The sequence below is a fragment of the Talpa europaea genome (assembly GCF_964194135.1).
Source record: "Talpa europaea genome assembly, chromosome: 5".
In the NCBI taxonomy this organism is placed as follows: Eukaryota; Metazoa; Chordata; class Mammalia; order Eulipotyphla; family Talpidae; genus Talpa; species Talpa europaea.
The window spans coordinates 30,987,998-31,002,877 of record NC_140071.1 but is presented as its reverse complement, the minus strand read 5'-3'; the positions used below and the strand labels follow the sequence as shown (position 1 = coordinate 31,002,877).

Here is a 14,880-nt window from a genome sequence, read left to right as displayed (position 1 = left end):
TGGGGTATAGAATTAAAAGTTTGAACTACCAATCAATCCTGTTTCAAATAAAGGGTGGGTAATTTTTTTTAAAACAAAGGACAAGTTGTCTAATGGCCTTTTAGCATAAAAATCTGGTATACATATTTGTATAGATACTTGTAGTATTAAAAGGAATAAATTAGCATAAAGTGTTCCACATAAAATTACTAGTAATTGCAAGAAAATGTAATTTCAATTGAATTTTCTCTTAAATATCTAAAATTAGATGCCTGAAGAATTTTAACACAGGAGTTTTGACATTGTTTCAGATTTGTTCTTATACTTTATCTAGTTGCCCCGTTGAAACACACCCAACTTATCACAAATCTTACATGAAATGCTGCAATACTGCTATAAGTTTTATAGTCTTGAATTTAATCTATTTTTTGATATGTATATTAATATGCTTAAATTCATTAATTCAGAAATGTTAAAAATTGTTTGCATTATATGCTAAGTACTGAGCTAATCAAACTTTAGCCAGCGACATGTAGCAGTTCACATTGTTTCAGATGAAGCTAGGAGTCTGCAAAAAAAAAAATCCATATTCAAATATTAGTTGCATTTCTAAGATCCCTCCCATTAAAAACGGTCAATTATAAAGTTACAACAGCTATTTTTTTTTTGTTACAAAGAGTAATGGGATGGAGATAAAAATGTCATTTATCCTGACTGCAAAAACATGATCTCAAGGAAAGTGTAAATCAGTGTATAATTTTCACAACCCTTTCATTATTTAACTACAAAAACAGGTTACAAAAGGGAAACAATCATATGTAATTGTTTTATACAACTGTAACAGTTCCCATTTATTAAGCCATTCACGAATGAATGAGTCATTCACACTCCAGTTTTCCACAGCTTTCCAATATGAAAATTTCCAGTATGGGAATATCCTAAACCAAGAATATTTTCTTTATAAGCAAACAGGCCACTGCTTTTAGTAAGAATCATTTATTGTATATTGTTAAAGTGGAGTTAAATTGGTACAGTACTATGCATAATCTCTCATCTTTGAAAAATTAAACACAAATGGATAAAAATAGCAAAGCAGAATGACCATGTAAAAGACAAAAATTAAGCATATTTTATAGAGAATGTTCCCTGTTATATCTATGTACTAATGCTGTTCTCCATTGTGTCTTAATAATTATTTATGGATTCCTTTCTACATAATTGTTGATTTCTTACAAATAATGAAAATATTTTCCATCAACTAATGTTACATACAGTTTTAGTTTTTTCGTTCAACTCAGCTAGTTGACTGAGATATTAAACTAAATATAGAATTAAGAAAGTTAGAGCCCATTCCATTGTCTCAAAAAATGTAATATTGTTCTATGAAATCTGTACAATAGGATATAATGCAAATGTTCCAGCTACAAAGTGATGAATTAAAAATGCCAACCCTGTTCATTTATTGTATTAATATTATGATTCCAATATGCATAATTTTTAAAAAAAATGCGATCTTCTGAAATAAAATCATTTATTGAATGTGGAGAAAATGGAAAAAGCTTAAAAATGCATACTGGCACTAAATTGCTTTATCACTTTTATAAATTATAAATTAATATTTAAAAATTGAATTATTTCTCATGTTACTTATATACCAGGAAGAGACAGATTATTCCTCTTAGGGTAACTGTATCTAAAATGGGATCAGTTTTTGAAAAAAGGGAAAAATTTGTTTTGTACACATAGTATACATTTTAGACCTAACTGGATAAAAAGGAGATGTTTAAAAATACATATATGGAAAAATTTCTGTAGATTGCTCCCACAGCTAATCAACAGGTACACATTTAAGAATATTCTAGGAATATACCAATATATTTATCAAAGTTAAGATTCAAATTTTTTACATTATAGCACACATCTAAGAATGTATGCAGTCTGTCAAAAATTCCCATTGAATATAACAAAATAAAAATCTGTGAATAAATATAAGGCATTCTAAAACATCTGCAGAAAACAAAAGTAAAACAAATACATCCATGACCTAAATTTTACTTCATAGATTCATAGAATTTTCAAAATAGATTTAGTTGTAGTGCTACACATTAATAATATTTAACTGCTTACCAAAATATCCTTTTCTGGCAGCTATGTAATTATTTAAAAAAAAAGAAAAGTTAAGTGCTTAAGGGAATAAGAATGCAGCAGAAAATTACAAGAGCCCACATATCCTTTTTTCTTAAATTTAATTTGCCATATATAAGGTTTTTATATACAATCAGTGTGCATTGTAACAGTTTATATTAAAAGTCAATCAAGTTTATCTAAAATGTTATCTGGCTGCATAGCACATTTGACATTATTGCCCACATGAAAAGGGAAAACAAGTGGATTTACAATAACTTTTGGCCATTTTGGATTCTGAAAGTGTTTATACACTTACCCTTTTAAACCAAATGCATCTGAAAAAAACGTTTCCAGAGCATGCAGTTTAGATTTTTACATATTATCTCATTTTGTTACAATAAACACAATTTTGACTAAAAAAGAAAAGGGAAGAAATAACATGTATCTAATAAAAGTCAATATAAAAAGAGGACTAATGGAATTAAGAGGCCCCTTTCCCCATTTTTTACATTCTAAACAATGATTCCGTCAAGACAAATCATTAAAAAGTGTTATTACACTGATTTTTTTTTTTAATGATAAGAAGGCCTGAGTTGGTAGGGAAAGGAACAGTCAAAAAAAGCCTGAGAAGGGGAAGGAAGTAAGGAAAGCTCATTTAATCCATTTACAATAATTTACAGCCATATTTTTTTGTGTGTAAAAAGGCATAATAATAGATCACAAACAGGAAAATTCCTGGCTATTTTACAGATATAAGTACAGAATTTAAATATTCAAGCTTGTGATGAAAGCGGCAAGGTGGTCGCAGTGTACAATGTAAACAAGTAGCTTTGGAAAGTGAACAAAGTCCTTGAGTGTTTTTTCTTTATTAAGAAAAGAACTCTCTTTTATTCCTTCCTGAAACATGATCAACAGGTCAGAGTAAAGTTCATATACAAACATAATTTAAATGAAGGTCAGTCTAAAATCACTGACTTAAAAACAGTTTTATCCAGCCTATATGGAAGGGCAGTGTTGAGGTCCCTATAATAGTAAACATTTTCCATTTCTTTAAAAAAGAAAAAAAGTACCACAATATTTGTAGTACAGTGCAGCATAATCCTTAAATATAAAAATATTTTCTCTTCTGGTGGGGTAATAGACCTTGCATCCTGGAAAGAAGTAACAATACTGCTACTGATAGAAGATCTGTTTATATCTTTCAAGTCATGTAAGGCAATTACTGTGTTGGTTTATGATATATGGCTAAAAGAAAAGTCCAGAAAGACAAAGCATCAGTTTTTGTTATGTTTTCCGACTACTCCAGGTATGCTCAGGTGTACTTTTGTGTTCCATTGAGTGTTCAAATGGAGATCTGGAGCCATAAGGGGACCTTTGATCTAGTGGTGATCTAGGGCCACTGTTGGAAGCTCTATGGTCCATTTGCCAATCTGAGTGGTACCTATAATCCCTGGACGATTTATGGTGTGTGTATTCAGAACTTGATCGATGGTCTGAATGTAATCGGTGATCTGAATGAGAACGATGGTCAGAGTGAGATCTATCTTTCAAACTTCCTTCCAAACTGGATCTATGATCTCTACTTCTGTGGTCGTCCAGTTTTCTGTGTTTCTCTCTATCACTGTAATATCTAATGAAATAAATTAAGAACTTCAGTTAATAATGCAAATCAAACATTTCCAAATAAAATCTTATTAAAAGACGAAACAAAAAATACTTTGACATACTTTTAATTGTATGTTGAGCTCAGTGTCTCATTACAAAATTTCGTAAGTAAGCTTAAGGGAATTTCTTAAGCTTAAAAAAAAAAAACACTGGAAATACTTTTCCATGCCATGCTTTTGGAAAACTAATAAATTCATAAAACTAAAGTGATCCACACAGGATCACATCTAATTTTACATGTATTTTATATTGATTGCTACTTTTTATTCTATGCATATCTAATATGGGTGTATTTTAATTATCTGGAAGATGAAATTTAACCTATCTACACCACCTACAAACTCAGACTTTCATAATTCCCTAAGGAGGAAAAATTAAAATCTCTAAAATGCATTCTGTGGGGGAGAAAAAAAAAACCCCACCCAGAAAACTTCCTGTTTATTCCAGACTGCAGTAATTACATCTAACCTTTTTTTAAAAGATTTATTTATTTATGCATATAAGAACTGGGGTACAGGCCAGAGGTGTAGGGGGTGAGAGGATTCACCAGAGACAGAGTGGCAAATAGACCAGGCAGACTGACTGAAATACACTGCTGAGGGGAGCAGTGGGTGAGACAGGTGAGGTCTTCTGCGCCATGTGGGTAGCTCCCTGGCTAGGGATTACACTTGTGCTGCAGTGGCTGTGGACAGCTTCATAGGTTGCGTCTTAACCCCTTACGCCACCAGGGAGGCCCTACATCTAACCTTTATGAGCTTTTTCACTTAATTTTTTCCTCATAAGTTTTTTTTTTTTTTGAGAAGGAAAGTCATTTAATGTGTCGACAAACTCTTGTCTGAAAGACAATTATCTCTTTTTGTTTTTTTTTTCCCAATGGGAGAAGATACAGGATTCCCTCACCAAATTTCAGACATATCCTTATATCCTTATTTTCAAACATAACCTTTTATCTTAGTCTATACTGTATTTTGAAGAGTACTCAAGTCAATATTCTCTAAAATCAGTAATAATGAATCCCATGAATTACAATACTCCGTACATAACCTTCATCTCTTATTGCACATTTTTTCATATTCAATCTATAATTAAAAAATAAACAACATATTTTTGAGAAATTCAGGTCTTATTAACAAAAATGTACTACATATCACTTTTTCTTATTTAGAAACAAATCTTTATTTCACTAAGACTTACTCTGTTTACTTGAAGACTGAATTGGCTGATAAGGTCAAATAAGCAAATAAAATAAAAAAGAAAAACATGAATAAAGAAAATTAAAAAAAAAAGGTCAAGTTTACCTGCTATCTTGCTTGTAGTGATCCCAATCACGATGATCTTTACCATTACTAAAGGAAGAATAGGGTCTTTTCCTAGAGTCACTCTTTTTATAAGAATCTCCCTGATGTCGGTCTTTATGATGATCATGATACTGAGATAAGTGTCTATCAGATGAATAACTGTCCCTGCTACTATCGTCATGATTGGTATTCTCTTTTAATCTTTCCACATCTGTTAGATAAAAGAGCCCAACTTTTGTTAACTTAAAAAACATACATGATAAACAAAATAAACTTGGCTACCAAATAATAGTAACTCCTTTTTCAATTCCTGACTAAACATAATCAGTTCCCAAGTACAGCAGGTTAAAACATTTTAGAAATAGTCTATGAAAGCAATACCTAATGCCTACAAGAGTCAGAAAATTCTGAAATGTTAAAAAAAAAAAAACTACACAAAGTACAAGGCCCATTTCCTTCTCAAACAGGCTATACCTTTGTGATTTTATGTATACAAATGCTGCATTATTTTTCCATATAATATCTTTTAAAAAACATGTTCATTGTAACAATTATTCTATGATGTCTGAAAACCTATAAAACTTGATTTTCGGAAAGGTTATCAAGCTAAAACAATTGTTTAAGATTACTGATTTGATATAGAAATGTGTTAAACTTCTCTGTATATAAAGGTACTTTCAAAAAAAATTTAAGGACCCTCTTTATAATTTACCTAAAACCCAATAAAGGAAAAACAATTTATTTTCCAAGACAATTATGAAGGCTTCCTTACCTGGGTTTCTAATCATGTGAGTATTCAAATTGCTGTTCTGGTCATTATTTTGCTAAAATAAATGCATAAAGTTAAGTATCTTTTTAGTAGCTTCAAATATCTTTACAAAACAAGGATAAATGCTCAAAAAGAAAATCCAATGGCTAGAAGAAATGCTCACATAAGGTATTAGAATGCATTAATGTAACACTTGCAAATATCCCTATTTTGGGTTATTGGAAAAGTCATGACACATTTTTTCTGATTTTCAATGAAATAAGTCATGACTTCTCCAACAACACAATATATTGCATATGTATTTTTAAACAAAATTTTAGCATAAGTTTGACTTTCAAATAATTTTAGACTGTAAAAAGTTTCCATATGCCCTTCACCCAGCTTTTTCGAATGTTAATATGTCATATAACTATAGTATAATGACTAAAACCAAGTAATCAAAAAACTGGTACAATTCTGTTAACTGAACTACAGACTACATTTAGATTTCTCATTTTTTCACGTAAGGTCCCTTTTCTGCTATAGTATACAATTTGGAATTTCATAGTACACTTAGTTTTCATGTCTTCTTAGTTTCCTCCAATCTGGACATTCCTGCTTTTTCTTGTCTTCTGCAACCTTGACAATTTTAGAAAGCACTAGATATTCTTATAGAATCTCTCTCAATTGGGGTGCATCTGATATTTTCTCATGATTAGATTGAGGTTATGCATTGTTGTCAAAAATTCCACAGAAGTGATGTACTATTTTCCCAGTGCATCAGTATTTGGGGTTCATGATGTTACATATGTCTTATATAGTGGTGAAGATAACATTAACTGCATGTATATGGTGATGTCAGGGACATTTTTCCTCTATAAAGTTATTAATTTTCTCTTTATAATTAATAAACATCTTGGAGGAAATACTTTCAGATTATGCTAATACCTTGTTTTGTTGCTAATTTCTCACTAATTTTAGCTTCCTTCAATGGATCTTACTGCAAAAGTTTTTATGCTGGCATTCTAAAGGTGATTGTCTGTCTGTCTGTCTGTCTGTCTGTCTGTCTGTCTGTCTATCTATCTATCTATCTATCTATCTATCTATCTATCTATCTATCTATCTATCTATCTATCTATCTATCTATCTATCTATCTATGCATGCATGCAAGCAAGCAAGCAAGCAAGCAAGCAAGCACTGGGTACAGTCAGAAGCACGGGAGGGTGAGAGAATTCACCAGAGCCAGAGCGGGGAGCAGAGCAGGCAGAAGGACTGAAGTACACTGCCGAGGGGAGCAGTGGGCGGCAGGAGAGGTCTACGCGCCATGTGGGGCACACCTCCAGTGGCCGGGGAGCAGCCAGGGATCGAACCAGGCGCTGCAGAGGCTGCAGGCAGCTTCGCAACCCAGTGTTCAACCGCTGTGCCACCGGGGAGGCCCCTCCCTTTACTTCTTAATGAATTTCTCCATAAGGAAAAATGTTTCATTGTTTTAATGACATAAATTAATGTTAAAAATGTATTAACTTACCTGCAATTCCTGCCTTTTTTTAATAGCATGCTTATATAGCTTATGTAGTTTTCTTGCATCAAACTCAGTAAACTTAGATACAAAAATCCACAGGTTTCTGAAAGGTGAAAGGGCAAATTAGTCAGATGGCAAGTATTTAATTTTTTCATGGGAAGTCCTTCCCTCTAGACAGAACACACACACACACACACACACACACACACACATATATTTATATACATATTTAGCTTTTCTACGGCATAAAGTCTAATGAGATTATTTCTAGTTATTTTAAAACTTCATTTTTGGATAAGATTGCAAAGGAAACTAAATATCATTTAACTATATTTCTCTTCCAAAACCCTTCATTTTATAACCTCTGGAATGGAAAAAGAGGTGTAACTTAGAAATTAGGAAGGTATTCATATTGTGATTCAAATAATGAATAAAAACATACAAGCTATGCTCGTAGTTTAAGATACCATCACATAATATGCATTAAGTTTGTGAAATAATCTTAAAAATGCATTAAGAGGCAACTGTAATTTTTTAATGGTAATGCAATGGCCATGAGAATAACATGACCAGAAACTATATACAAGGGCCGACACTGTGTCTTTAGTCCTCCTTTCCTGTCCCAAGGCATGAATCAATAAATGATCATAATAAATTCAGATGCAGCTTAAGAATCCCTCTTAATACAGAAGTAGCCACAATGACATGAGTTGAAATCTGTCTAGTATCAATTGAAGAGTAATGGCTTCATATTTTATTTTCTTAAACTGCTTGCTTTTCATGTAAAATGTGATTTCAACTTAAAAGAGTTTAGAATTTACTACTTACACAATGATGGAGTTTAGTGAACTACCCAATGTCAACATTTTAAATGGGTCAAGTGACAGATTTAAAAAAATAATAAATCTGTGTTTGAATAATAACTACTCAAGGAAAGAAGCCATTTTTCCAGAGACACTGATGGAGTCTAAGAAAAAGAAAAGTCTCAGCTAAATATAATTTTTAATTTTATTTTATGGGACGAATAACATACAGAAAAACTAAGTTTGGTGATTTCTAAATGGCTAAGCCATTTCTCTCGACTATCAAGTATCTATTGTACATCACTACAAAACATACATTAAGTTACAGAGCTTAGAATGAGATACTATTAATAGCAAGTACTTTACAAAGATTTTTGTGATTTTTTTTTTCATTATTGAGGGAACACTGATTTATAGTACCGTATACGATTTAGGGGAATAGGTTCACGCCTTCTCAGCTGTGTGTCACCACCTTAATTCCACGAATAATCATCTTTTAAGGTAGACAGTAAATATAGTAGCTAATTTTAAAAATAAATAAGGTATTGACAATAAGTGACTTGCATATAAAATTATATAAAATAAGTAAGTCTAGAAGACAGATCTCCTAATTCTCTTTCCACTAAGTAATTCCTAGTCTTTTCATTTTGAACATCAATATGTTGAAGAGCAGCTATTCTTTAAGCCATTAAAAAAAAATTGCTAAATGTTAGTAAATTTTGGAGTACATAAATCTAAGTCACAATTTAACTGCAAAATTATCTGAATATGTGCATACAGAGACGGGTATCTGGTAATCAGATAGAAGAATTCTTTTTTAAAAAAATATTTATGCATACAAGAACTAGGGTACAGGCCCGAGGTGTGCGGGGTGAGAGGATTCATCAGAAGCAGAGGGGGGAACAAAACAGGTGGATTGACTGAAATGTACTACTGAGAGGAGCAGCGGTGAGTCAAGAGAGGTCTCCTGCACTATGTAGGTCACCTCCCTGGCTGGGGATCAAACTTGGGCTGCAGTGGCTGCAGACAGCTTCATTAGTGCTATGTTTTAACCTCTTGAGCCATCAGGGAGGCCCTGGGCAGAAGAACTCTAACCACTATTAAATTATCCTTTCTCAATTGCCTTCTTCCCACACTGTTTTTACTAATTACAAATTACCAATTTAGTATTACTGGTATTATCAATTTAGTTTGTGAGCATTTTGGTTGCTTAATTGCAGCATCTGCTACCTATTGTTAAACAATATTTTGGCTGATAATTTTACAAAAACTGCAAAATATATTAGTGCAGTTACCTACACCTTTAATTAAATGCACATATATGCATAATACTCTCAAAAATCTGCTTTTGTTGTGATATTTCATAGCCTATAAAATCAGGCTATTTAAATAAAATAAATTATCAAGGCATATCAAGGTATCAATACTATTAGGCTATTTACATGAATGGGACATTTTCATTTTACATATTATAGGCCTATGATATTTCAATTTTCATCATGAAAATTTTCAACTTATATCGAAGATGAAAGAATTTTAAAATCACTCACCTATCCACTAGATTCTGAGTCTACAATGCTTACTTTATAACATGTCATTCCATAAATATATCCATGTGTCAATTCCTCTAATTTTTATTTAATTTCAGAACAAAGGCAGGTATTAGTGTATCTTCCCTTAAACACTACAGAATGCATTATCATTAGCTAGTATGTTTTTAAACAAAAAAGATAGAAATGAACAATTTTTACATTGACTGTATTTAATTTTGCTGAATTTTTCAATTTTAATGTATGATCAATGTATACAATTTAACATTAATGTGTTAATGTTAATTAATTACAGATTACAAACTGTAAAAAAAGATGTTTCACCTCTTCACAAAGTCTTAGTTCTTTTACCAATGCAAAGTTTTAACAGATAAATGGTCCAAAAAATTGAGAAACCTTCTCTACACTACATTATTCTATGTAATCAATTATCAATGAACTTAAAGAATGACATTAAATTAAAAATATATATTTAAAATTTTAAAACAATGCCTATAATGTTCCTTGGGGTTCTAGCATATAAAACAGATGAAAAGTGAGTAAAGATAAAAAAATATATACTAAATCTTAGAATTATCATGTTTAAATTATTAAAAATACTGTAGGTTAGTGGTTAGTGGAGAACAAAAATATACTCTTTAAGTATATCAACATTGAAATAAAATTTAAAAGCAAACTTAGTTGAGAAAATAAATGAAATGATACCTGAATGAACTGAAATCCACAGCAGCTCAGAAAATTCATCTACCATTTAAATGCATTTAAGATACTCTAATGTATTTACATTCTACAGTTAACTCACTAGAGTAAGAAGCAGGAAAAACTGCCTGTTTTTCCTTTTCAAAAATACATCTTTTTCCTAGACTCTCTAGTCAGAAATTAGATTTTGGTCCTAATTACATCAACTGCTGAATTGTGTGACCGTGGGCAAAACATGAGAGCTGGGACTAGCATTGGCATATACACAAATGTTTTAAGTGCATGTCTCTAAAGGTGGCACCCTAGATGCCTTCCTTTGTCATGCCCCAGTCTCAGCCTACTAAGCTGTTCACCCAAGTCTATCTTTTTTTCTGTAAAATGGAACAGTAAAATAACTTCAGTTTCCTAGATGCTGTTCAAAGGATGAGAATGAGGCATATGAAAGTACTCTGACACAAATATACATTATTACAGTCATGACTTGGTTACAAGTGATTTTTAAATAAACAATGTTTCACTTCAGCACCAAATATTTAGTCAGCATACATGTATGGAAGTATCTATGAGCAAGAAATAAAACAGATAATTATGGCTATAACTTGATTAATGTCCACTGCTTTATAATTATGTTTGTACAATCAGTAATTGCAGCTATGTTCTTGGGGAGGGGTGGAGAGAGACTGGGTTAGAAGTTCAATTATAGTTACTCCTCTTACTTCCACATCCAATTCCCCAAATTTTCTCTAAGACAACACTCAAACCAGAGCAAAAACTAATTTACTTTATGAAACATTTCTCAATTAATTTTTTCAGTTCTCCCTTCTCCCTTAAGGGTAGTATGGTATAACCAGAGACAGTTGCTGCAGGAATGAACACTAAGGCACATGAAGTCAAGACATCTGTGGGTAAAAAAAAAAAAAAATGGGGAGGGGAGCAAACTTGTTTCACTGGGTAAAAAAAATGAGCCAAATTTTAGGATGAAGATGAAGAAATATGTTTTCTGGCTATGTGTCTCTTCTTGTAGAAGTTTCTTTTTTTCCCTTTCCTAATAACAAATTAAATCTGAAATAACATCTATTCAGTGTATATAATTTCAATATGATGCTGCTTATTTCTAATGTATACAGGCAAGAAAAATAGAAATTCTGCTTTCCTTATAACCTCAAAAATTTAATAGGATTTAAAAACTGGTATCTAGTACACAAGTATTTTCAGATAGACACCAAATTTTTTTCCACTAAAAAAGTTGGAAAAGTTGGAAACAATTTTTGTATGATACTTTAACTAAATTTAACTAAGAATAATTCCTTACATTGCCTTTATCTTCCTAATTTTATCACCAACACTCAAGAATACTTGGGAACCACTGACACAGAATTTAAGAAATTAAATATACAAATTAGACTACATTCCCACTTAAGACTTAAAATAAAGGATTGAAGGTTACTCTAATTTTGTTCTGTGGTTCCATGTTTTGGGGATTATCATATAAACTGAAAGAGCTTACAAAGGATGAAATAATGTTTTATGATATGTAAAGAAAACATTAGCACTCCAGTAGATATATTCCAATCACAAATAAAAGATAAAGAATACAGTATTTTAGGATTAATGCTGCTCAGCCTTCATATATAATTAAACTTATTTAATAACTGAAAAATCTGCAGTGTCTTACAGTATATAAAGAAGTTCAAGTACAGGTGTTATAATTTTACAAATAATAACACCAGGATGCTCAAAAGTCTGTAACTGTTCAGTGTCACTAAACTGAAAATTAGCCAAGATAGGTCCTGAGCACGTCTTCTGATGCCAACTCTTAATCATTCTATGGCATTATAAGCACGAGACTTCACACAATTATTATCCAAGCACAGTTTGTTTCTTTGAACAAGATAGCTCAGTTTCACTTGTTTTCAAAAGCTTAGTGATCATAATGATCTTTTAGTGATCTCTTCTCTCTTGGTCTTGGTTGAATTTAAGGAGAAAGGGGAGATTTTTTGAAATAAGTGATAATAGTGATAATTATCACTATTCCAGTAATGTCATTACTTTTTTTTGGTTTTGATGAGTAGCTGCACCGAATGTAGAAAAGAAATCAGTAACTAACATGCTGATGTCAACGACTAGTTTGCGTTCATTTTATTTTTTTTCCTAAGTTGTCTAGTAGTTTGGCTTAACACTGAGCTAGAGCTGATAATCATTATTTGTAAAATAATGTAGTAGCTCAGACTTACAATTTAACATCAACTATAATGTTACTGCTTATAAAAACACAGGGTGGAAATACAAGTCTGCAGTTTACATTGGTTGAGGATATAAAGGATGTGGTTCATCATGATAATTAAGCAATCATTCATGAATAAAAAGTTTTAAAGTTAAAGGAAAAAAAAAAACAATTGCCCTCAGGTTATCTCTTTAAATATTATTTTGCTACCTAAACTTCTTAAGTATAATAATAAATTGAAATATAGGCAACAGATGGTTATATAATTATAAATTTATTCTGCACATTACTTACTTTCTCCACTGCTTAATTTGTTCAGGATTTGTATACTCTTTCAGACATTCTGTGATATGGTCTCCAATTTTTATTAAACATTGTCTAGTATGCTCCAATTGTTCTCTTTCTGAAAGGCCTTTCTCAGGCCTATCAAGTTGTTTCAAAGCTGCTTTGACAGGCCTCATTCTTTCTTTACACTTAAAAATAGAAAAATAACAGAAATACATTTATTAAAAACATGAATTTAACATCTATCTTTACTGACATTTACATGAGAAAATACATAGCATTGCCCTGAAATATCAGGGCTTTTCAACACACATTTTTTTTTCCAGAAAGCAAAATTAGTCTTTCTGTAGTAAAAACTTTTGATTTTACTTAACCTTGTATAGAATGGTTACTTTTTACACTACAGCACACCATTTTTAGCAGTCAAACACAGACTGTTAAATGACAGTAGCTTATATTCACTGTAAGATTAAATAAAAGGTAAAACATAAAGTTCTTTATATAATTAAATATACTGACAAAGTGATTAAAATCAATATAACCAGAAGTATAAATAGTGTGTCTTAAACTTTGGGGAAAAACAAAGTAGGTAACAACTTTTGCTACTATTATATTTTGGATGGTCAGGATGTGAAAGGAGGTTGAACAACCTGTCCCTTGGCCATATATATATATCTCTGGCACACTAAGGATGACATGCCAAAAACTGTACAATTCAGCTGAAATCTAATTTAATGTAATAAAAACTATGACTACCAAAAATAGAATCAAAATTATATTAAAACAAATTGTAAATAAATTTTATTTACTTATGTATATAAGAAAAAAATTGAAATTAATAATAAATCTATCCATGGGTAGCAAGTAATTTGTTTCAGAGATGTAAGGATAGCTCCCTGTGTGTGTGTATTGTAACAAGAACTATATTTAAAGAGCATGTAAATTATTTGAAACGTATTAGGATGTCATGAAATCAGTAGGAAATGAACATATGGGTTCATTAATCAAAATTCTCCAAAGTATAAAATACATTTTTTTTCCTATTAAAAAAAAAGGGTAAGAGGTGAGCTCAGGATCTAAAATGGCATACTGGATAAGACACAAATGTAATCCTAGAAGGTAAAAAATTTCCATCTTTCAAGTATAGCATTCTTTTTTTCTTTAAAATTACTCTTCCTTCTTGATTTTATCTCTATAGCTAGATTTTTTAGTCATCCATTAATCAGTTGGTATGTCTTAATTCAGTAATAACTGCTACCACAACCAGTATTAACTTCTATTTTTCTACACACAACAATGTTTTTGAGATTTTACATATATTAACTCATCAAACCTTCATACTTTCTTCACAGCAAGTAGTAGTCTGGCTATAGAGCCAATATAGTACACTTAACAAACACCCTTATTGCTTCCCCATACTGTAATCTCATTATAAAGTTTTTCTTAAAATTTACATAACAATTTCATAGTTGAAACAACTCTGGATTCCTGTATATCCAGTAAATAAACCCTTTGGGAAAAAGCCATGATAGAGTGCTTACTCTGATAAGCACAAAAGCACGACAACATATAAAACCAGTATTTTAGATCAGTGTTACTCAAAGTGTGGTCCATGAACCTATGGTAGCCCACAATGAGAAAAGTACAGAAATTTTAGAAAGCTCTGAGCAGGTTTAATTTTGAAACAATTTAATATTTAGTAATAAAACACATCATGGCATTCTTTTTCACCCTTATTTTCATTTTATTTTCTAAAAATATTTACCTGTAAAAGATTAGAAAATAAACCAGTCTTTCACTATAGGTAAAAGGCAGTATCAAACAGCTAACTGGTTCAGGAACTAAAGTTTAAAATCCTAAAGTTGGAGAAAAAAAGCTCCTTACACATCTGTCCCTACAGTCTTTCTAGTGAGTTTTTTCGAGTTGATTCTCAATACAAAATAACCTTTCAAAATTTAAATCTACTGCTTTTATCAATC

At 31.3% G+C, this 14,880-nt stretch overlaps 1 protein-coding gene across 2 annotated transcripts in view; it reads right to left on the bottom strand.

Annotated features, from left to right (window-relative positions):
* Window positions 1-3,390: 3,390 nt before the first annotated feature.
* CHD1 (chromodomain helicase DNA binding protein 1) overlaps window positions 3,391-14,880 on the bottom strand; it is a gene marked incomplete at both ends in the record, with an annotated part of 75,601 nt that continues 64,111 nt past the window's right edge. For both annotated transcript variants that reach the window (XM_084233536.1, XM_084233537.1), the window contains 5 exons: window positions 3,391-3,736; window positions 5,070-5,280; window positions 5,842-5,893; window positions 7,347-7,443; window positions 12,911-13,089. In XM_084233536.1, the coding sequence (XP_084089662.1) occupies window positions 3,391-3,736; window positions 5,070-5,280; window positions 5,842-5,893; window positions 7,347-7,443; window positions 12,911-13,089 (885 nt within the window). The remainder of the gene's footprint in view (window positions 3,737-5,069; window positions 5,281-5,841; window positions 5,894-7,346; window positions 7,444-12,910; window positions 13,090-14,880) is intronic.